The following is a 24,355-nucleotide window of genomic DNA, read 5'->3' on the forward strand; positions in this document are numbered from 1 at the left end:
TTGGTCACGCATTTTACTCTTTTCATGCTCAACACCTTGCTAATCTCCTCAAAACTCTGACTAGAGATGCTGCAATAGATCTCTAGCATGAACACATAAATAATAGATTTTTAGCAGATACAACCATAGATCCATAACAAATATAACAATAGATCGATCATTAGTACATGACAGATGCACTAGCGGATTTATATGAGAACCTACACATCCACCTTTGATTTTTGGCCCGTCCATCTAGATGGTGAGAACACATAATGCACAGTTTGTACGTTTCCTGTATGTTATGTAATTGCTTCTATGCACTTTCAGGCCCAAGCATGTCTGGGCCTTGGCTCATGAGTGTAAGACCCAAGTGCAAGCCCAGCCTGCCCACCTTATGAGCTTGATAATTGGGCCAAATGGGCCAGGCTGGCCAACAGGCTTTTGGTCCTTGCCTATTTTGGCTACGGTTGGGCTGAAATATTGTGCCTAAGAGCCCACGTCCTTGAAATATTCTTCCAAAAAGAAAAGTTAAAATTCTCCATATTTGTGATTTTTCGTGCATGGTCCATCCACGATGAGGTCCCTGACATGGACGGGCCCAATTGATGCATCACCCATCCAAGGTAGCAGTACAGAAATGGTTCTGTTGTCTTACGGTTCTACCTGCAGCTCTGAGGTAACATCTTCCATCCAACTAATTCCTAAGATGACTGCCGCTGTGTGGTTTTTAGGATAAAAGCACCATCCACGGCCAACCACAAATCAAGGATCCAAATCTAATATATGTGTACCAGGTCCGTCCATCCGTCAGTGTGGTGGCAAGGGATAGGGATTTAGGCCTCATTGAAATGGACGCCAATTAGCTACTGACAGGTTGAGTAGCAAGACTCTCTACTTAAGTGATGCAATTAACCAAGTTATGTGGGCCCCATCATGATGTATGTTTTGTATCCTCACCGTCCATCCATTTGGAGAGATCATATTAGGGCTTGAGCCAAAGAATGAGTCAGATCCAATGCTCAAGTGGACCCTACAATAGAAAACAGTGGGGAGAGTGACACCCACCATTAAAAACTTATAACGGCCACAAAAGTTTTCTATCAAGCTGATATTTGTGGTTTTCCTTCTTTCATGTCTGAAACATGAACAGGTTGGATCTCAAATAAACATCATGGCGGACCTTAGGAAGGTTTCAACAGTGGGCCTCACTCTCCCCACTATTTTTTGTGGTGGGGTCCACTCCAGCTTTGGATCACGCCATAAAATGATCTCTCCAAATGGATGGACGGTATGGATACAACACATAAATCATGGTGGGGCCACGGAACTTGGTGACTTTGTGTCATTAGCAAGCCTGCTACTCAACCTGTCAGTATCTAATCCGCATCCCATTCAAATGAGACCTGCTAATGACATGAACAGTTTATTTATATAAGATACACTGTCAAAGGTTGCTGCCTCGATTCACACGCCGCATGCTAAGGATGAATCATGCACTAGACCTGGAAATCGAATTGCGTACTAACTCAGTATGCTTTTATGGTAATGAGTAAATTCTGTTGGGCACGTCATGAATGTATGTAATTTATCTACACCATCCATCCATTTTTCAGCTCATCACAAGGATTGAGCCTAAAATTGAAGCATATCCAAAGCTCAAGTAGACCACACTACATGAAACAGTGGAAATAATGAGTTTCACCGTTAAAGCCTTCCTAAAGCCCACAATGATGTTTTTTTGTCATGTACACGGATGAAGGGAAAACACAAATATCAGTTTATGTGACTCAACAGTAAATATTAAATTCATGCTATTTCTTGTGGTGTGGCTCACTTGAGCTTTGGATATATTTAATTTTTGGTCTAAAATTATCAGGTGAAATGGATCGCATACAGTTTACTCAGTACGCGTAGCCTACCAAGTTACTCATGATGCAATATAGTTTAGAGTAAATTTGCACATTCATCCAAAAATGATACTTTGTACAGCTAGACTTACCTCATCAACGATTGAAGGATAGATGACTAGTTGAGTCGTTCCGTGACGAATCCTTCCGCTTCGGTCCACTGTACACGCTTGATGATGGGGATGTGCCTCACCTTTCTACAGTCCTCCCCGTTTCCATCTTTTAGCTGAAACTTATTTGTCAGTTCCATTGGCATGTCTTCTAAGATAAGCTCTTGGAGTCCGGAGACGTATTCAATCCCTTCTGGAAGAGTCTTCAACTCTCCACAGCTGTCCAGAATTAGCTCTTGGATGCTTGGCAATGATCCCTTCTCTATTACTATACGATTTAGTTGTTTCATATCCCTTAAATAAAGTTTCCTGAGCTTAGTGAAATGTCCATCGCCGAAACACAGCTTTTGCCCTTCATAGGCATTGTAAAGTTGAAGGTACACCAGATTGGGCAATGCTTGGAGTGACGAAAGCGGATCTTCTTCTCTCAGCTTTGACCAAATCAACGCCAAATAGGTGAGGTTCACAAGGGAGCTAAGCCATCGAGGCACCTTCTCCAAATGCCCATACAGGTAAAGCTTCTGAAGAAGCGGTGGAGGGTTAGGAGAGAGTGCTTCCAATTGAAGTGTTTCTTCCTCTCTACTTGCAGTCACAGTCAACTTCAGAAGGTGTTTCATCTTTCCGATTGAATTGCACAACTCAGCTCCATCGATTTCTCTGACCTTAGAAATGCTAAGACTTCTCAGTTGGGTTAAGTTCCCAACTTTTCTAACAATCTCCCCTTCTTTGTCTTCAATATCATCTAGACTTTGTAAACTTGTTAAATTACATATTCTTATAGGAACTTGGATGCTAGTAAAGAAATTAAAATTATATGCAAACTCGTCAGTAAGTCGATAAATAAACAGGTGTCGTAGTTTACGTAGCTTCACAATCCCACTGGGTAGCCTCTCTAGCTCCGTATTCCTGACGTCCAGTGTTTGAAGGTTCTGTAGCTTCCATAAAGATTCGGGAAGCTCCCTAACTTTAGTTTTCCTTAAGTTTAGATACCGTAAATTGAACATGTTAGTCACTTCATCTGGTATGCTTTCGATAGGAACTCCTTCTAGATTTAGGACCCTCAGAAATCTAAAGCTTGATGCCATCGTATTTAAAGAAGATGAAAGAGACATGTTTCCATCAAACACCATGAGGGAACGAAGATGTGTCATACCTGCACTCGAATGATTAATTTCGCCACTACTGTAGATTGACATGCGGCGGACTTTGCCATTTTGCCTTGCTTGCAGTTCATCGTACGTCGTGCAGAACTTTTCTTCGTGACTTAACTGATAATGCCACTTCACGCACAATATCGTGCATTCGACAAACTTTCAACCTTCCAAACTCGTTTGTCTCAACAACCTGAATTACGTTTCGATGGATGAGTTCCTTCAGATAGTCTTCTGCCGCCTCCTCCATTGTAATTTTACTCGTCTCCTCCACAAAACCCTCTGCCACCCATAACCTAATCAGCCGCTTGCGTTTAATTAAATAATCTTCCGGAAACATGCAACAATAGAGGAAACAGTGCTTAAGGCGGTATGGTAGATCATAGAAGCTAAGCAACAGGATGCGCTTTACTGGTTCCAGCATTTGATTGTTTGTCAACTGCCAGCTCAGGTTTTTGTAGATTCGATTCCATTCCAATGCAGTCTTGTCTCTCAATGACAGGAGGCCGCCCATGGCAATAATAGCAAGTGGCAAGCCTTCACAGTTTTCTACTATAGATCGAGCCAATGGCTCAAGCTCTAAAGGACAGGGTTCATTCGGAAATGCCTTCTTACAGAAGAGCACCCAGGCCTCTTCTTGATCTAGAAGCTGAAGCTTGCAGACACGTCTTCCCTCTCCTGCGGCAGATGCCACATTAAAGTCTCTCGTAGTAACTACTAACCTACTTCCACATCCACAATCTGAAAATATGACATTTACTTTATTCCAATCATTCATAGTCCAGACATCATCCAAGATAATGAGGTACTTTTTTGAGTCGAGAAGTCCTCTAACCATCCGCCTCAACTCGCCAGCGTCTTTGGTGGCTAAGTCATTTGGAACAACATCTTTCTTAGCCTCAAGTAATTGTTTTATGATGCTTCGTAGTAGCTCATCAATTCTAAGAGACTGCGAGACAGAAACACATGCGTAGCAGTCGAAGTGCTTCTTTACTTGTTGATTCTTGTAGGTTTTAGCGACAAGAGTGGTTTTGCCCACCCCACCCATCCCTGTCACTGAAATCACCGTGCGCCGTTTTTCTTCCTCCACTAACCATCCGTCTATCAAATCTATTTCTTTCGTCATCCCCACAATGTCATTTTCCGATTTGAAAACAGAAGTTTCTACATCACGTCGCCACAGTTCGCTAACATCAGAGGATCTGGCAACTTCTTCTATTTGGCTGGGTCTTCGCTGAAAAATATTCTGAACATTAACCTTGGTTTCTTGAAGTCGCCTGGCGAACTGATGCCTGTCGCTGATATTCTTAGGGATATAGATAGTGTCAACGAGAAAACCCTGGAATCCACCTCGTCGTGGCCTGTCCATGCGATGCAAGAACTCGTCGATGATATCCTCCACATCATGCGCAGTGTCTCTTACTTCTCCCACCCATGTTTTCGTTTCTTCATTGCTATCCTTTCTTCTATCAGCATCCCTCAACAATGCTCGCATTCTATTAAGTTCCGTCTCGATTTCTTTAACTTCCTTGCGTACTCCTTTTAGTAGAGATGCTTCTTCTTTTAGAAGGGCACTTAAGTTTTCTAACAAGAATTTAACAACACTCTCTGCCATCGCAATTTCTGTAAAACAGAAAACGAAGACAATCGATGTCAGAAAGCAATATTACGTTATTCTTTGGGCTATATATTACTGTGTGCTTGCATATATGTCATCATACGGGTATGTCTCTATTCGTAGAGAGATGGGTCTCCCGTGGAAGAAAACCGAGAAAAACACGATTTCCCCCACCGTGATATGTACGTGAAATTTACTCGGACGATTAGATACATTGGATCATGTTAGTCCAGGGCCAAAAAAACAAGGGGAGTCTGTAATTTAGATGGGCTACACCAAGGGAACCAGTTGGGAGCGAATGATAATACCTGGGCCCACCTAAATTTCGTTATAGACTGGGATTTGGGCCCTGGGCATAACATTGGGTGATACACGTAATAGATGGACTAGATTTCACATTGGACCCTAAAAAAATCAAGGGTGGGTGTCCCCCCGGCAAACATGTTGCACTTGTGTGGCTCTCCTGAATAACGGATCTGCCTAAATATTTGGCTCTGAACCTAAGTGATGAACTAGATAGTCCGAATGGATTTCGCATACACATGACTCTGGAGCCTGCCCTAGCCGGACTTGGCGGGGATGCTCTCTCTACACGCGGACGTGTGTGTGCAAAAGGTTGTTGTGGGTCCCTGATTGATGGACGCAATGATGTCGATCACTGTCTTTCTCAAGGATAACTACTCTGAATCCACAGAGTTTATCTAGATTCCTCACTGAGAGTCCTTGAATCCAAGGGAGAAAATAGAAAATATAAAATAGAAATAAATTCTAATAAATTTGAAATTTTTTTTTTGGATTGATGATAAAAATGAATTTACAACCATTTAAACAGTGATATCAAATCTAGGATGAAGTTTCATCGTCAAACTCTCTAAAAATGTGACTTACTATAAATAGTAAACTTATTATTTATAGATGGTCATGATTTATACTAGACTTCATGGTTTTCGGCCAAAAATAGAAAGCATCCAATTTGGCATAGCCACATTATTCTCAATGTTTTTAAGCTCTTTTCATGTTTGGTAAGACTCCTAGAACTCAACGGATCAAAAGTACTCACTATAAATAGTAAAAAATAGAAATAAAATGGGATTTCGACCATCGATGTGATGTACTCTCCCAAATCGGACATGGGCAGCCCAGCTTAGAGGGGTTGGTTGGCTAAAGTAGCTTCTCCTATCCCAAAATCATATACGGTATGTCGAATAACTCGTTCTAGTTTGCGAGATACACCTACTTTAGAGTTCTGACGGTCCTGATCACTTTTGCCGTTTCTGGTCCATCTTGGCCATGAAAGTGTCCACAACCCGCTCTACATCAGCCCCATGTGATCTGTTGATGGCATCTACTACAACTATCATGTATTTGTTATCTCATTTGGCCCCAAAAATTAGGCCAATTCATGTGGGCCAACGTGTAGGAAGAGTTGAAATGGACGCCCAGCCTTGTTGAGAGAGAGCTATGAAGTGGACACCTTTTTTTTTTTTTTTTTTTTTAAATGAAGTGGACACCTATCACTGGCCCATCCAAGTCTCAACATAGCTTGATTTTTCAAGACTACCAGCGCCTGGGGGAGGTTAAGGTATTTCATATTGATGGATTGGATGGCATATACGCAGCATGGTTAGCCGAGAATCCGGGGTAGGTGTCTACTCTCGACTATTCCTATTGCTGTGGCCACTTGAGTCATGGATTTGCCTAATTTTTAAGTACAACAAAAACAATGGACGACATGCATGAGGTACATGTCAACACATCACGGTGGGGCCAACAAATAACAGATTGAACCACAAGTAGTTGCGTGGGCAGATAATAATGTGTTCAGGACATCCATTATGACTATTGGAAAATCATGTTTGACAATGAACTAAAAAATAAGTCAATCCATGATTTAGGTGGGCCGCAGCATAAGGAACACTTGAGAGGGCACGACCTCCCCCTCCCAACTGCTCCTGCTCATGTGGCCCACCTAAGTGATAGATTGGCCTCATTTTTGGGCACATGGCTGATCATGGTAAGTGGGGCCAACATGATGCTCTGACCATTTATTTGGCAATATTTCCAAAAAATGAGCTAACCCATGACTCAGGTGAGCAACACGAACAAGATTACTATAAAAAAATTCCTTATGACAACCCGTGTGGGTTGTACTGCGATATTTGTGTGACATCCAATCCGCACATCATTTGAGATAGATCAGTTTAGGTGTGATTCAAAAACTTAAGATCATCTAAGACTCAGGTGGTCCACATTACAGGGAAAACTATGGACGGGGATGGTAGCAATTGAAGCCTTTTCCTGGGCACACACCGAAGTTAAATTGGGATCAGGGGCATTGGACCTAGTGACATGTTTCAATTATCCAAACTGCTCAACTAATGAGGCCTACCGTGGATGGGAACACTGACACCCAAAGAAAAGCCTCTCATATTGGAGGATTACAGCATGAGACCTGTGCGTGGATGGCTCGGATATTAACCATGAGTAATCAGCTTGGCATGTCTAAACGGACTTCACTGTATGTGTTTGCAAAATCAACGAATCTGAATAAAATACTTCCATCTAGAATTCAATTTTAAATGGGATTCAAATTTATGGAAGCTTTCCTTGAAACAAAATCACCAAATTCTGTGCGTTTGAATTTCCATGATCATGGAAACACTGATGCCATCCACGCTCGTACATGCCACGCTGATTACTTGCGTGTGCATGATTGAGGCCCTCACTATGTGCAGATTCAAAGATAGTTGAATGAGTTACGCATTTTAAAAATGGGCCGCATTAATCAGGTTGGTTCGCTCCTCAAATGGACCATAAATGCATGAAACCATATAGATGAGGGCCAGGAACCAGCCAGGTTTGAGGGAAGCTCGTTTTCTGTTCTTGGCGTGTTTATCAAGTTCAAATGGTGGATGGAGGCCATTTCCCTTCAATTTAAGAGAGCCCCTCGGCAGCCGTCCTCAGCCTCTCTCGATCCCTTAGCTATGCGTCAGGCCCCCCAGACCTGCCCGTCTCCGGCCTTTGATATCGTCCAATGGATCAGGCCATCTGGGGGCTGTTTGAAATTAAATGTGGACAGCTCTGCTCTAGCCAATCCAGGGCCAGCAGGTGAAGGAGGTATTTGTAGAAATAGTAAAGGCGATATGATTTTTGCTTTCTTCAGTGGGTATGGGACTGCCTCCAACGACATGGCTGAAATTCAGGCTGTTTTTGATGGTATGGAGATGTGCGTGTCTACTGGTCTACATAAAGTGCTTATAGAATCTGATTCCAAATGGGTGGTGGATTGCATATCTGGGAAGTCAACCTGTGCCTTGGAAATGAAAATATTAGCTAACTAGAATCAGAAATCTCGGTGCCTGGGGAACCTTTCGTTTCTCCCACATCCCTAGAGAAATAAATGGGCCTGTCGACAGGCTAGCTAAAGAGGGAAGTAGGCTACAATCTATCAGAACCTTCCGGGAGGTTTCCTCCCTCCCCCGGCTAATCAAGGGTCGTTTTCTTTTGGATAAAGCCGGTTTAGGTGCTGTTAGAGAACTAAAGAGTCACCCAAATGTATAGGATATGATAGGCAAGGCTGTTGTGTAGCTTTGGGCCCTACCCTAATAGCCTAAGTTGTAAAAAGTTTTGCTTTGCCATATCAATGAAGCTAAACGGTGACATGGGGGTATCTTCAAATGCACTGATTATGAGGGGCAGAGATTCTGAGCGAGGTACAGGGTCTTCAAAACTTAGATCCAAATCTAAGGGCAAGGGCAAAAGAAAATTAAAGTGTTGGAATTGTGGGTTGTCTGGACACATGAAGAAAGATTGTAGAAATCCTAAAACGAAGAAAGAAAATTCAGCGGCTTCTTCCAGCTTTTAAAAATTCTGATTTAGATATATGCGAGCATCGTAAATATGATAAACAATCTAAAATGTCTTTTAAATCTGGAAAACATGTTTGTAAGGGAGTGCTTGATTATGTGCACTCTAACGTATGGGGGCCATCGCCAGAAGTTTCCATTAGGGGGTCGTCATGGTTTGTTTCATTCATTGACGACTACTTTAGGAAAGTTTGGGCTTACTTTATGAAACGTAAATCCGAAGTTTTCACCATATTCAAACAATGGAAGACAATGGTGGAAAAATAGTTAGGGCAGAAAATAGAGGTTTTAAGGACTGATAATGGTGGAGAATTTACTTCGACTGAGTTTAATGAGTATTGTAAGGATGAAGGGATCATCAGGCTCAACATAGTGCGCCACACGCCTGAGCAAAACGGTGTGACTGAGCAAATGAATCGAACTCTCTTGGAGAGGGCCAGATGCATGATAAGTAATGCTGCGTTGGGTAAGGACCTATGGACAGATGCCGTTAACACGGCTTGTTATTTGGTGAACCGATCTCCTTCAACGGCAATTGAATGTAAAATTTCAGAGGAAGTATGGAGTGGTCAGAAAATCGACTACTTAGATCTACGCATATTTGGTTGTGAAGCTTACTCTCATGTATCATCAGTTAAGAGAGATAAGCTAGACCATAGAGCCAAAAGGTACATCTTTATTAGCTATGACATTGGTGTGAAAGGTTGTAAGTTATTCGACAAGGTCACAAGCAAGGTCATCACTAGCCTGACGTTAGATTCGATGAAAGATCCCTATTTCACAAGAATGATCAAGAGGATCAAGAGAAACGAGAAAGTTTGATCGTAGACGTCCAAATTGACTCAAATGATACTCAGGCAGAGACAGATGCGAAGACAGAGGTACAAGATCAGGTGGAGCAGCCACCTGTGAGAAGGAATCCACCACGTGATTGCAGTTTATCGGCAAGATATAGAGACGATTCTAATATTGCATATGCCCTCATTACAGATGAGGGAGACCCGTTTACTATTCAAGAGGCTCTTGATGAGCCTGATGCACAAAAGTGGAAGTGGCTATGGATGACGAGATGGACTCGTTGCATAAAAATCACACATGGGAGCTGGTGGAGCTTCCCGTGGGCCGAAAAGCTATCGGATCCAAGTGGTTATGTAAAAGGAAACAAGATAGATACAAAGCAAGGTTGGTAGTGAAGGGTTATCCTCAGAGAAAAGGAATCGACTTCGTAGATATATTCATGCCGGTGGTTAAGCAGGTATCTATCAGATTCATGTTGGCGCTGATTGCCCAATATGATCTCGTGTTGGAACAGATGGATGTGAAGACTACATTCCTACATGGGAAATTGGAAGAGCGGATCTACATGAAACAATTAGAGGGTTACGAAGTTAAAGGGGAAGAGAAAAAGGTCTACAGGTTAATGAGGTCGTTGTACGGCCTGAAACAGTCATCTAGGCAGTGGTATAAAAAATTTTGATTCTTTTATGATGAGTCAGAAATTTACTTGGAGTGAATACGATCACTGTGTTTATTACAAGACACTAAGTGATGGAAAATTCATCATCCTATTACTATATGTTGATGATATGTTAATCGCCTATCATGATATGTCTAAAATCAACATACTGAAGACTCAGTTATCAGGGACATTCGAGATGAAAGATCTGGGGGTTGCAAAGAGGGTTCTCGGTGTAGATATTCATAGAGACAAGAAGAAGAGCAGGCTTTGGTTATCATAGGAAGATTACCTTGAGAAGGAGCTTATCAAGTATGGGATGGATCAAGCAAAGTCGGTAAGCGTTCCCTACGCGGCTTACTTCAAGCTTTCCTCAGAACAATATCCTAAATCAAATGAGGAAAAACAAGTTATATCTCATGTGCCTTATTCGAATGCGGTTGACAGTTTAATGTATGCTATGGTCTGTACCAGACCAGATATTTTACAGGCATCGGTGTTGTGAGCAGATACATGTCAAACCCCGGCAAGCAACATTGGGAAGCGGTGAAATGACTACTTCGATACATTTGAGGTACGAAAGACTACGTCTTAACTTTTGATAAAACAGGGACAAATTTGGTAGGGTATATGGATTCTGACTACGCAAACAGTATAGATTCCAAGAAGTCTACTTCAGGATATTAGTTTGTACTAGCGAGTAGAGCAATCAGTTAGATATCGAAGCTTCAGTCTGGGTGACTCTTTCCATGACCGAAGCAGAATATATGACAGTGACAGAAGCGTTTAAAGAAGGTATTTGGCTCAGAGGCATGATAAATCAGTTAGGACTTCAACAGGAGGCTGTGCTGGTTAATTGTGATAGCGAGAGCGCTATCAATTTGGCTAAAAATTTGTTTATCACTCACGTACTAAACACATTAATGTTTGTCACCACTTTATTTGACATGTGCTTGAGGAAGGAGGCGTAACACTGAAGAAGATTCATACCAGCGTGAATCCAGTAGACATGCTCACCAAGGTTGTTCCTATAGAGAAGTTCAAGTTTTATGCAACTTCTCTGGGTTTGACGATGGCGTAAAAGAAGGACGGAGTGTGCACGAGAAGCGTTGACTGAAGCTATGATGCGATGAAGAGATAAGAGAAGAGGTCAGCAAGCTACACGGTTGAAGATTGAAGGCATAGTGGATATTGTTGGCAGAGATGCCTTAAATTTGATTTTTTCTTTGAGTCTCTCGACCGGTCGAGCGTCTGGCTCGACCGATCGAGTGAGCCACTTGACTAGTTGAGCACTGCTCGACTCAAAGTCCAGCGTGCTATTATTTTTGGTGTCCGGGCTGCTCGACCAGTCGAGGGGGTCCATCAACTAGTCGAGGTTACGTAGATTCTACGCGGACTGCGTAAATTGGAGGCAGTTTCCAGACTTTTCCGGACTAGGTGCGTAAGTGGAGTTTCCTAAACTATAAATAGGGGTCCCTAGGGCTATTCTAAAGCTTTCTAAAAGTTTTTCAATGATTCCTAAAGGGTTTTAGGGTTATCAAAGGGTGTAGCAAGGGTGAGATTCGAGATTGTTTGAATCGAGTAAGTCCTCTCTCTTATAATTTCTTTTCATAGTGGATTTCTATCGCTTTGTGCCGTGATTTTTTCCCGCAAGGGTTTTCCACGTTAAAACTTTGTGTTCTCTTGTGATTGCTTTTTGGTCTTGGTTTGCTATCCTAGATCTAGATCTGTGTGATTCCGCAGCACAAATCCCCAACAATGTGTATTATTTTAATTGTATTGTGCATGAAATATAATAGGTTCACTCACTAGTCATGGCCAATTGATGTTGTAATAATAAAAAACTACATAAATGAAATTGAAACAGATACAACGACTCAAGAGCAAGAGCATGAGGCCAAACCAGTGGATGGTCCACAGAAATAGTGATCATATTTAACCGAAGACAAGCTTACTTCGCTAGATTAGTAGAATGATTAAATGAGATATGTGTTTCCTATTATTATTCTCATTTCTATTTCGAAATGAGTTTTTATTTAGATTTTATAAATTTTTTTTGAATAACTTGATGATTTTGAACAATGACTTAATAAAAGATTCAAATGGGTGGATATAAATATTTTAGGTTTTATTCTTGATTATTATGAATGTGTTGTGGTGAATGTTTATGAATGGATTAGTAGTTTATATGAGTGTAATGATGGATATTAATGAGAACATAGAATTCAAATTATATTATAACTTTATCAAAATAATGTGATTCATTGATTTAAGTACATTGAGTCTACAGATTATGTACCGTAACTCAAGCATAAGAGTGCACACTTAGTATACATCTTAACTGTAGAGGGTGACACTAAATTTTCTTAACCATCTAGTATATATTAAATTATGCCCTACCTAATGAATAGACCAGAATGATTGATGGGAAAGACAGATGGTTAAACCTACTAGACAAATCCTTTAGATGTTACACTAGTACGCCACACCAGCACATGTGGTGGTGTGTGGATGGGGTTTCTGATAAACACGCGAGCTTGCACACTAGTATTCACACAAATAGCGTACTACTAGAAATAATGAGGAGAATATAAACACGTGAGCTTGCACTCGTAATACTCACACAAAATAAATGGGTTCCATGGATATTCAGTATTTATTGAAAATAAAAAAAAAATCACTAAAGTGAGAAGGAATTGCAGAGAATTCTCTATATCATATTTCATTTGCAACACTATATTTGTACAATTTGAATACTATCCTAAGAAATCTGTATAGCTTTCCATATACTTGTCGATACATATCGTTATCTAAGGATGGATGTTAAAAGGCATGTATAAATTTGTTTAGAAATAAAAAGAGAAATTGAAATGTGACCCAAGTAAAACAGCAGAAAGTAATGGATGTTAAAAGGCATGCACGTATAAATTTATTCAGAAAAAAAAGAAAAATTGAAATGTGACCCAAGTAAAACAACAGGAAGACATGGACATCGAATTGATCATCTCACCATATGGGCAAGATAGGACGACAAATATTGGTGAGCCTGATTGCATGTTGAAAACAAACTCAATTAATAGAGAGATAACCATACATTCAAATACAACTAGAGATTAAAGGATGCTTCTCTTTGGCAGGAGAACTCTCAGCTTTCAGTTATTGAAATGAGAGTTTGATGAAATTCGCACAAAATCTGAAAAGAACAGCGAGTGATAAAATAATCCATAGAAAGTATGATTTTAAAGACAAAAATACTGTACGTTTCTTCTTCATATGGCTTCCTTCTATCTTGTCGAGCAAGAAGAGTGCTGAGTGCACTCACTAAAGAGGTAGACATGTGAAAGATGGGGCCACTCATTAGGCTATTCCCACTGAGTAAAGTGTTCATTTATTAAGTAGGCCAAAGTGATTACTAGGTGGGCCAAACACTACCAAAAAAACGGGCAAAGGCTACGGATTTAATCCGTAGCCATAGGCCTAAGGCTACGGATTAAGTCCGTAGCTAGTCCGTAACATGACCGTCGTCGTAGGTGCCATAACGATAGGTCTGGAACCTATGGCTACGGATTAAATCCGTAGCCATAGACCTATGGCTACGGATTAAATCCGTAGCCTTTTCCCCTGTAGCAAAAAAATAAACAGCTATAGATATTATTTGTAGCTGAAAGTCCGTAGCAATAGGCCAAAATTTAAAAGGCTACACATATCTGATTATTGGCTACGGATTTAATCCGTAGCTATATGTTAAATAGCTACAGATATAATCCATAGCAATTATATCTGTAGCAAAAACTTCAAACAACTACGGATATTATTTGTAGCTGAAAGTCCGTAGCAATATGCCAATTAAAAAGGCTACACCTGTCTGACTAGTGGCTACGGTCAGTATCCGTAGCTATTTTGTACATTGAAAAATTAAAGCACCTGTTCATTCAATTACCACCTGTTCATTCAAATACCACCTGTACAATCATTCATTCATTCAATTACAATCATTCATGCATTCAATTACAATTACAATCCTTCATTCATTCAATTACAATTACAATCCTTCGTTCAATTAATTACAATTACAATCAATTACAGTTACAAATACAATAATGCTGAAAATACAAATCTTTGGCTTCATTAGAGAAATGTACTCGACTTGACCGAATTTCAGCAGCTTCGTATATTCCATCATCCTACAAACAGTCATGTCATTCATAAATTAGAATGCCCATTAGAGAAAAGAAAGACAATGAAAGAAGTGCATCACGTATAACCACTTTTTTTTTCTTAATGAATTAAAAAAAAAAACTCAAAGAGGAATGAAATTGACACAAAAGAAATGGTCTCACCATATGATTATAGGTTTAGGTTTGATTTAGGTTTAGGTTATAGGTTTAGGTTAAGGTTAGGCTATAGGTTATAATTAAGTTTAGGTTATAGGTTAAGGTTTAGGTTATAGGTTTTGGTTTAGGTTTAGGTTAAGGTTTAGGTTATAGGTTATAGCTTTTGGGAACTTGATTACAGGTTAAGGTTTAGGTTTAGGAAATCGGGTTCGGGTTCGGGATCGGGTTTAGGTTTGGGCTTTCAAGTTTAGGTTTAGGTTAGGGAGTTGAGATTAGGATTAGGTGTAGGTTTGGGTATAGAGATAGGTCAAGGTTTAGGTTAGGTTATAGGTTATAAGTATATGTTTAGGTTAGGTTATAGGGATAGGTTTAGGTTATAGGTCAAGGTTTAGGGATTTTAGTTTAGGCTATAGGTTTAGGATTAGGTCTAGGTTGAGGTTTAGGGAATTGAGTTTAGGTTATAGGTTTAGGTTGAGGTTTAGGGAATTGAGTTTAGGTTATAGGTTTAGGTTTAGGTTTAGGTTTAGGTAATAGGTTTTGGGATTTGGGAATAGTTTTAGGTTATAAGTATAGGTTTAGGTTAGGTTATAGGTTAAGGTTTTGGGATTTGAGTTTAGGTTATAGGTTTAGGATTAGGTCTAGGTTGAGGTTTAGGGAATTGAGTTTAGGTTATAGGTTTAGGTTTAGGTTTAGGTTGAGGTTTAGGGAAATGAGTTTAGGTTATAGGTTTAGGTTTAGGTTTAGGTAATAGGTTTTGGGATTTGGGAATAGTTTTAGGTTATAAGTATAGGTTTAGGTTAGGTTATAGGTTAAGGTTTTGGAATTTGAGTTTAGGTTATAGGTTTAGGATTAGGTCAAGGTTGAGGTTTAGGGAATTAAGTTTAGGTTATAGGTTTAGGTTTAGGTTTAGGTTGAGGTTTGGGTTTTGGGATTTGAGAATGGGTTCGGGTTTAGGTTATAGGTTTTGGTTTTGGTTTAGGGAATACGTTTTGGGATTTGGGAATAGTTTTAGGTTTTAAGTATAAGTTTAGGTTAGGTTATAGGTTAAGGTTTAGGGATTTGAGTTTAGGCTATAGGTTTAGGTTTAGGTCTAGGTTGAGGTTTAGGGAATTGAGTTTAGGTTACAGGTTTAGGTTTAGGTTTAGGTTTAGGTAATAGGTTTTGGGATTTGGGAATAGTTTTAGGTTATAAGTATAGGTTTAGGTTAGGTTATAGGTCAAGGTTTAGGGATTTGAGTTTAGGCTATAGGTTTAGGATTAGGTCTAGGTTGAGGTTTAGGGAATTGAGTTTAGGTTATAGGTTTAGGTTTAGGTTTAGGTTGAGGTTTAGGGAATTGAGTTTAGGTTATAGGTTTAGGTTTAGGTTTAGGTTTAGGTAATAGGTTTTGGGATTTGGGAATAATTTTAGGTTATAAGTATAGGTTTAGGTTAGGTTATAGGTTAAGGTTTTGGGATTTGAGTTTAGGCTATAGGTTTAGGTTTAGGTCTAGGTCTAGGTTAAGGTTTAGGGATTTGAGTTTAGGCTATAGGTTTAGGTTTAGGTCTAGGTTGAGGTTAGGTTATAGGTTTAGGTTTAGGTGTCAGTTTGGGTTTAGGGGATTTGAGAATGGGTTCGGGTTTAGGTTATAGGTTTTGGTTTTGGTTTTGGTTATAGGTCTTGGGATTTGATAATGGGTTCAGGTTTAGGTTATAGGTTTTGGATTTGAGAATGGGTTTAGGTAATAGGTTTTGGGATTTAGGAATAGTTTTAGGTTATAAGTATAGGTTTAGGTTAGGTTATAGGTCAAGGTTTAGGGATTTGAGTTTAGGCTATAGGTTTAGGATTAGGTCTAAGTTGAGGTTTAGGGAATTGAGTTTAGGTTATAGGTTTAGGTTTAGGTTTAGGTTGAGGTTTAGGGAATTGAGTTTAGGTTATAGGTTTAAGTTTAGGTTTAGGTTTAGGTAATAGGTTTTGGGATTTGGGAATAGTTTTAGGTTATAAGTATAGGTTTAGGTTAGGTTACAGGTTAAGGTTTTGGGATTTGAGTTTAGGTTATAGGTTTAGGATTAGGTCTAGGTTGAGGTTTAGGGAATTGAGTTTAGGTTATAGGTTTAGGTTTAGGTTTAGGTTGAGGTTTGGGTTTTGGGATTTGAGAATGGGTTCGGGTTTAGGTTATAGGTTTTGGTTTTGGTTTAGGGAATAGGTTTTGGGATTTGGGAATAGTTTTAGGTTTTAAGTATAAGTTTAGGTTAGGTTATAGGTTAAGGTTTAGGAATTTGAGTTTAGGCTATAGGTTTAGGTTTAGGTCTAGGTTGAGGTTTAGGGAATTGGGTTTAGGTTATAGGTTTAGGTTTAGGTTTAGGTTTAGGTAATAGGTTTTGGGATTTAGGAATAGTTTTAGGTTATAAGTATAGGTTTAGGTTAGGTTATAGGTTAAGGTTTTGGGATTTGAGTTTAGGTTATAGGTTTAGGATTAGGTCTAGGTTGAGGTTTAGGGAATTGAGTTTAGGTTATAGGTTTAGGTTTAGGTTTAGGTTGAGGTTTGGGTTTTGGGATTTGAGAATGGGTTCGGGTTTAGGTTATAGGTTTTGGTTTTGGTTTAGGGAATAGGTTTTGGGATTTGGGAATAGTTTTAGGTTATAAGTATATGTTTAGGTTAGGTTATAGGTTAAGGTTTTGGGATTTGAGTTTAGGCTATAGGTTTAGGTTTAGGTCTAGGTCTAGGTTAAGGTTTAGGGATTTGAGTTTAGGCTATAGGTTTAGGTTTAGGTCTAGGTTTAGGTTTAGGGAATTGAGTTTAGGTTATAGGTTTAGGTTTAGGTTTAGGTTTAGGTAATAGGTTTTGGGATTTGAGAATAGTTTTAGGTTATAAGTATAGGTTTAGGTTAGGTTATAGGTTAAGGTTTTGGGATTTGAGTTTAGGTTATAGGTTTAGGATTAGGCCTAGGTTGAGATTTAGGGAATTGAGTTTAGGTTATAGGTTTAGGTTTAGGTTTAGGTTGAGGTTTGGGTTTTGGGATTTGAGAATGGGTTCGGGTTTAGGTTATAGGTTTTGGTTTTGGTTTAGGGAATAGGTTTTGGGATTTGGGAATAGTTTTAGGTTATAAGTATAGATTTAGGTTAGGTTATAGGTTAAGGTTTTGTGATTTGAGTTTAGGCTATAGGTTTAGGTTTAGGTCTAGGTCTAGGTTAAGGTTTAGGGATTTGAGTTTATGCTATAGGTTTAGGTTTAGGGCTAGGTTGAGGTTAGGTTATAGGTTTAGGTTTAGGTTTAGGTTTAGGTGTCGGTTTGGGTTTTGGGGATTTGAGAATGGGTTTGGGTTTAGGTTATAGGTTTTGGTTTTGGTTTAGGTTATAGGTCTTGGGATTTGATAATGGGTTCAGGTTTAAGTTATAGGTTATGGATTTGAGAATGGGTTTAGGTAATAGATTTTGGGATTTGGGAATAGTTTTAGGTTATAAGTATAGGTTTAGGTTAGGTTATAGGTCAAGGTTTAGGGAGTTGAGTTTAGGCTATAGGTTTAGGATTAGGTCTAGGTTGAGGTTTAGGGAATTGAGTTTAGGTTATAGGTTTAGGTTTAGGTTTAGGTTGAGGTTTGGGTTTTGGGATTTGAGAATGGGTTCGGGTTTAGGTTATAGGTTTTGGTTTTGGTTTAGGGAATAGGTTTTGGGATTTGGGAATAGTTTTAGGTTTTAAGTATAAGTTTAGGTTAGGTTATAGGTTAAGGTTTAGGGATTTGAGTTTAGGCTATAGGTTTAGGTTTAGGTCTAGGTTGAGGTGTAGGGAATTGAGTTTAGGTTATAGGTTTAGGTTTAGGTTTAGGTTTAGGTAATCGGTTTTGGGATTTGGGACTAGTTTTAGGTTATAAGTATAGGTTTAGGTTAGGTTATAGGTTAAGGTTTTGGGATTTGAGTTTAGGTTATAGGTTTAGGATTAGGTCTAGGTTGAGGTTTAGGGAATTGAGTTTAGGTTATAGGTTTAGGTTTAGGTTTAGGTTGAGGTTTGGGTTTTGGGAGTTGAGAATGGGTTCGGGTTTAGGTTATAGGTTTTGGTTTTGGTTTAGGGAATAGGTTTTGGGATTTGAGAATAGTTTTAGGTTTTAAGTATAAGTTTAGGCTAGGTTATAGGTTAAGGTTTAGGGATTTGAGTTTAGGCTATAGGTTTAGGTTTAGGTCTAGGTTGAGGTTTAGGGAATCGAGTTTAGGTTTAGGTTTAGGTAATAGGTTTTGGGATTTGGGAATAGTTTTAGGTTATAAGTATAGGTTTAGGTTAGGTTATAGGTTAAGGTTTTGAGATTTGAGTTTAGGTTATAGGTTTAGGATTAGGTCTAGGTTGAGGTTTAGGGAATTGAGTTTAGGTTATAGGTTTAGGTTTAGGTTTAGGTTGAGGTTTGGGTTTTGGGATTTGAGAATGGGTTTGGGTTTAGGTTATAGGTTTTGGTTTTGGTTTAGGGAATAGGTTTTGGGATTTGGGAATAGTTTTAAGTTATAAGTATAGGTTTAGGTTAGGTTATAGGTTAAGGTTTTGGGATTTGAGTTTAGGCTATAGGTTTAGGTTTAGGTCTAGGTCTAGGTTAAGGTTTAGGGATTTGAGTTTAGGCTATAAGTTTAGGTTTAGGTCTAGGTTTAGGTTTAGGGAATTGAGTTTAGGTTATAGGTTTAGGTTTAGGTAATAGGTTTTGGGATTTGGGAATAGTTTTAGGTTATAAGTATAGGTTTAGGTTAGGTTATAGGTTAAGGTTTTGGGATTTGAGTTTAGGTTATAGGTTTAGGATTAGGTCTAGGTTGAGATTTAGGGAATTGAGTTTAGGTTATAGGTTTAGGTTTAGGTTTAGGTTGAGGTTTGGGTTTTGGGAGTTGAGAATGGGTTCGGGTTTAGGTTATAGGTTTTGGTTTTGGTTTAGGGAATAGGTTTTGGGATTTGGAAATAGTTTTAGGTTTTAAGTATAAGTTTAGGCTAGGTTATAGGTTAAGGTTTAGGGATTTGAGTTTAGGCTATAGGTTTAGGTTTAGGTCTAGGTTGAGGTTTAGGGAATCGAGTTTAGGTTATAGGTTTAGGTTTAGGTTTAGGTTTAGGTAATAGGTTTTGAGATTTGGGAATAGTTTTAGGTTATAAGTATAGGTTTAGGTTAGGTTATAGGTTAAGGTTTTGAGATTTGAGTTTAGGTTATAGGTTTAGGATTAGGTCTAGGTTGAGGTTTAGGGAATTGAGTTTAGGTTATAGGTTTAGGTTTAGGTTTAGGTTGAGGTTTGGGTTTTGGGATTTGAGAATGGGTTTGGGTTTAGGTTATAGGTTTTGGTTTTGGTTTAGGGAATAGGTTTTGGGATTTGGGAATAGTTTTAAGTTATAAGTATAGGTTTAGGTTAGGTTATAGGTTAAGGTTTTGGGATTTGAGTTTAGGCTATAGGTTTAGGTTTAGGTCTAGGTCTAGGTTAAGGTTTAGGGATTTGAGTTTAGGCTATAAGTTAGGTTTAGGTCTAGGTTTAGGTTTAGGGAATTGAGTTTAGGTTATAGGTTTAGGTTTAGGTTTAGGTTTAGGTAATAGGTTTTGGGATTTGGGAATAGTTTTAGGTTATAAGTATAGGTTTAGGTTAGGTTATAGGTTAAGGTTTTGGGATTTGAGTTTAGGTTATAGGTTTAGGATTAGGTCTAGGTTGAGATTTAGGGAATTGAGTTTAGGTTATAGGTTTAGGTTTAGGTTTAGGTTGAGGTTTGGGTTTTGGGATTTGAGAATGGGTTCGGGTTTAGGTTATAGGTTTTGGTTTTGGTTTAGGGAATAGGTTTTGGGATTTGGGAATAGTTTTAGGTTATAAGTATAGGTTTAGGTTCGGTTATAGGTTAAGGTTTTGGGATTTGAGTATAGGCTATAGGTTTATGTTTAGGTCTAGGTCTAGGTTAAGGTTTAGGGATTTGAGTTTAGGCTATAGGTTTAGGTTTAGGTCTAAGTTGAGGTTAGGTTATAGGTTTAGGTTTAGGTTTAGGTTTAGGTGTCGGTTTGGGTTTTGGGGATTTGAGAATGGGTTCGGGTTTAGGTTATAGGTTTTGGTTTTGGTTTAGGTTATAGGTCTTGGGATTTGATAATGGGTTCAGGTTTGGGTTATAGGTTATGGATTTGAGAATGGGTTTAGGTAATAGATTTTGGGATTTGGGAATAGTTTTAGGTTATAAGTATGGGTTTAGGTTAGGTTATAGGTCAAGGTTTAGGGATTTGAGTTTAGGCTATAGGTTTAGGATTAGGTCTAGGTTGAGGTTTAGGGAATTGAGTTTAGGTTTAGGTTTAGGTTGAGGTTTGGGTTTTGGGATTTGAGAATGGGTTCGGGTTTAGGTTATAGGTTTTGGTTTTGGTTTAGGGAATAGGTTTTGGGATTTGGGAATAGTTTTAGGTTTTAAGTATAAGTTTAGGTTAGGTTATAGGTTAAGGTTTAGGGATTTGAGTTTAGGCTATAGGTTTAGGTTTAGGTCTAGGTTGAGGTTTAGGGAATTGAGTTTAGGTTATAGGTTTAGGTTTAGGTTTAGGTTTAGGTAATAGGTTTTGGGATTTGAGGATAATTTTAGGTTTTAAGTATAAGTTTAGGTTATGTTATAGGTTAAGGTTTAGGGATTTGAGTTTAGGCTATAGGTTTAGGTTTAGGTCTAGGTTGAGGTTTAGGGAATTGAGTTTAGGTTATAGGTTTAGGTTTAGGTTTAGGTTTAGGTAATAGGTTTTGGGATTTGGGAATAGTTTTAGGTTATAAGTATAGGTTTAGGGATTTGAGTTTAGGCTATAGGTTTAGGTTTAGGTCTAGGTCTAGGTTGAGGTTTAGGGATTTGAGTTTAGGTTATAGGTTTAGGTTTAGGTCTAGGTTGAGGTTAGGTTATAGGTTTAGGTTTAGGTTTAGGTTTAGGTGTCGGTTTGGGTTTTGGGGATTTAAGAATGGGTTCGAGTTTAGGTTATAGGTTTTGGTTTTGGTTTAGGTTATAGGTCTTGGGATTTGATAATGGGTTCAGGTTTAGGTTATAGGTTTTGGATTTGAGAATGGGTTTAGGTAATAGGTTTTGGGATTTGGGAATAGTTTTAGGTTATAAGTATAGGTTTCAGTTAGGTTATAGGTTAAGGTTTAGGGATTTGAGTTTAGGCTATAGGTTTAGGATTAGGTCTAGGTTGAGGTTTAGGGAATTGAGTTTAAGTTATAGGTTTAGGTTTAGGTTTAGGTTGAGGTTTAGGGAATTGAGTTTAGGTTATAGGTTTAGGTTTAGGTTTAGGTAATAGGTTTTGGGATTTGGGAATAGTTTTAGGTTATAAGTATAGGTTTAGGTTAGGTTATAGGTTAAGGTTTTGGAATTTGAGTTTAGGCTATAGGTTTAGGTTTAGGTCTAGGTCTAGGTTAAGGTTTAGGGATTTGAGTTTAGGCTATAGGTTTAGGTTTAGGTCTAGGTTGAGGTTAGGTTATAGGTTTAGGTTTAGGTTTAGGTTTAGGTGTCGGTTTGGGTTTTGGGGATTTGAGAATGGGTTCGGGTTTAGGTTATAGGTTTTGGTTTTGGTTTAGGTTATAGGTCTTGGGATTTGATAATGGGTTCAGGTTTAGGTTATAGGTTTTGGATTTGAGAATGGGTTTAGGTAATAGGTTTTGGGATTTGGGAATAGTTTTAGGTTATAAGTATAGGTTTAGGTTAGGTTATAGGTCAAGGTTTAGGGTTTTCAAGTTTAGGTATAGGTTTAGGTTAGGGAGTTAAGATTAGGATTAGGTGTAGGTTTCAGTTTAGGGAATTGAGAATACATTTAGGTTATCGGTTTAGGTTTAGGTGTTAGGTTTTAGGTTAAGGTTATATGTTCAGGTTTAGGTTATAGGTTTAAGTTAAGGTTGAGGTTTAGGTTATAGGTTAAGGTTTTAGGTCATGGGTTTTGGTTTAGGTTATAGGTTATAGGTATAAGTTAAGGTTTAGGTTTAGGTTTAGGTTTAGGTTTATGTTATAAGACATAGGTTTAGGGAATTGAGAATAGGTTAAGGTTTAGGTTTAGGAAATCGGGTTTAGGTTCGGGATCGGGTTTATGTTTGGGTTTTCAAGTTTAGGTATAGGTTCAAGTTTAGGTTTTGGTTTAGGTTAAGGGTATGGTCCCTGCAAAGCAAATACAGATATAAATACGGCCATCCGACATAAATGCCAGGCCCCTCCAATGCTGTCCATAAAAAATGGACAGCTTCATCATGGTCATAATAGCGGTTCCCTCTTTCAAGGGAACCCCGCTCTTCCGAATAGCTCCGACGCACATCCGGGTCTGCTCCATTAATTTCGATCAAATACATAAACACGGCTTGTCCAAATGGCCAGGCCCCTCCAATGCTGTCCATAGGAAATGGACAGCTTCATCATGGTCATAACAGCGGTTCCCACCTTCCAAGGACCCCTGCTCATCCGGATAGCTCCGACGCACATCCGGGTCTGCTCCATTAATTTTGAGCAAATTTAATGGAGCAAATACGTAACCACTTGGTCCCAAATACTTACTTTATAAAAGAAAATCTCCTCTGTTTTCTCAAATTTTTCATTTCGATCTTTTTTAGCCCAAATCCATGTTAATGCATGAGAATCATGCATAAACATGGATTTTAAGCAAAATACATGAGGGAAATTACAACATAGATATCATGCACACGATATCACATAATGTATTGTTTGATAAACTACACATGTGCATTCTTGACAAGAGACGTACCAGATGCTTGAATCTGAAATATGTAGCTCCAACCCTCCCACATGCAACATCCACCTGAAAGAATGCGCATAACCGTCATGCTTAAGTAATTAATACAGGAATGTACAACATCCACATGTACTTTAAAGCAAATAGCACCCTGCTAAATTAAATGCTTCTTGGAAGTTGAAGTTATTAGAGATCCATATACTTTAAAGGTATTAATAGATAACACCAAATCTGGTCGCTGTTGACATTTTTAGAAGAATTATAAGAAGAGAAGTACAGGCTCCACCAATGAGGTCAATCAATCACAGTGTGAAGAGCATCGCACATCAGTATCTTATGAATATCTTTTACAGTCTTGAGTTCCAAAAGGATGTTAATAGATGTTTTCCGGAGCTAAGATTTTCTTGATGTAAACAAATGTAAGTAGATCCATCAGAAAGAAATCCTAGATGAATAACCATATCTGGTTGTATCAGTGCTGGAAGGTCAACTAGCAACTGCCAGAAAAGTCCTAGAATATAGAAGACATGAATAAAATCAATAAAAAGTTATGAAGAGACTTAGATCTAGGTTGCTCCCTACGGTTCCAAGTTCCAATCGCATGCAGCGGCAATAAGTTTAGTAATAGGGGTACCTTGGTAGGCACACCTCTTTCCAAAGCAAATTGCACTTGTGCCTCGTGTGAGTCCCTCAGTGCAAAGGACATTGCCAATACATTTCTTTTCAACAGATAAGCACCCCAGCTTGCAACCTGTGCACAGTTTCCTAAGTTAGCTGATAAACTACAACTAACGCAGTATCCTGAAAACTGTCGTGTACTAAAAAACTGGCCCAGTCAGATCGACTCCATCCAACTTGGCTGACTTTAATCAGTAACTTGGTTAAAAATTAACCAGAATTGGTTGGAGCACATTCCATCCAAGGTGTGGTCCATCAGATCAACAAGCTGGATCATCGGACCATGTCCGCACCTGTAAATAGGTATAATTGATTTCTTCTACATGACCATTTAAGGCTATTGACATTGACAGCCATTAAAGTATTCCAAGAACTTTTTTTAAAGTAGTACAAGAACATAGATATGAACTTTAAAAGCTGGTAGTAGTAAGTGATGAATGAAAAGGAATGAGCTTTCAAATCCAGTACACAGAATTGAGATACCATACCTTAAAGTAGCAGACATGAGAAGGCATTGGTAGTGTCGAGGGACATGTGGGATAAGGGCTTTTAAGTCATCTTCATAGCCATATGACAAAAGGAGATCTACC

General features: G+C 38.9%; 2 protein-coding genes across 2 annotated transcripts in view; both read right to left on the bottom strand.

The window, feature by feature from the left end:
- Positions 1–2,007: 2,007 nt before the first annotated feature.
- LOC131236039 (disease resistance protein RPM1-like) lies at positions 2,008–3,084 on the bottom strand. Its single transcript, XM_058233130.1, has one exon. It carries the CDS (start codon positions 3,082–3,084, stop codon positions 2,008–2,010), a length of 1,077 nt encoding a protein of 358 aa, XP_058089113.1.
- A 145-nt stretch (positions 3,085–3,229) lies between these two features.
- The window catches only part of LOC131236031 (disease resistance protein RPM1-like), a 39,565-nt gene continuing 18,439 nt past the window's right edge, over positions 3,230–24,355 (bottom strand). The window contains exon 2 of the mRNA XM_058233117.1: positions 3,230–4,773. Coding sequence (XP_058089100.1) covers positions 3,230–4,765 — 1,536 coding nt within the window. The 5' untranslated portion in view covers positions 4,766–4,773. The remainder of the gene's footprint in view (positions 4,774–24,355) is intronic.

This window comes from Magnolia sinica, unplaced genomic scaffold, assembly GCF_029962835.1.
Source record: "Magnolia sinica isolate HGM2019 unplaced genomic scaffold, MsV1 ctg129, whole genome shotgun sequence".
Classification (NCBI taxonomy): Eukaryota; Viridiplantae; Streptophyta; class Magnoliopsida; order Magnoliales; family Magnoliaceae; genus Magnolia; species Magnolia sinica.

What these genes read in the sequence shown, in the direction of transcription:
- LOC131236039 (XM_058233130.1), bottom strand. Translation starts at nt 3,084, where the DNA reads ATGGCATCAAGCTTTAGATTTCTGAGGGTCCTAAATCTAGAAGGAGTT.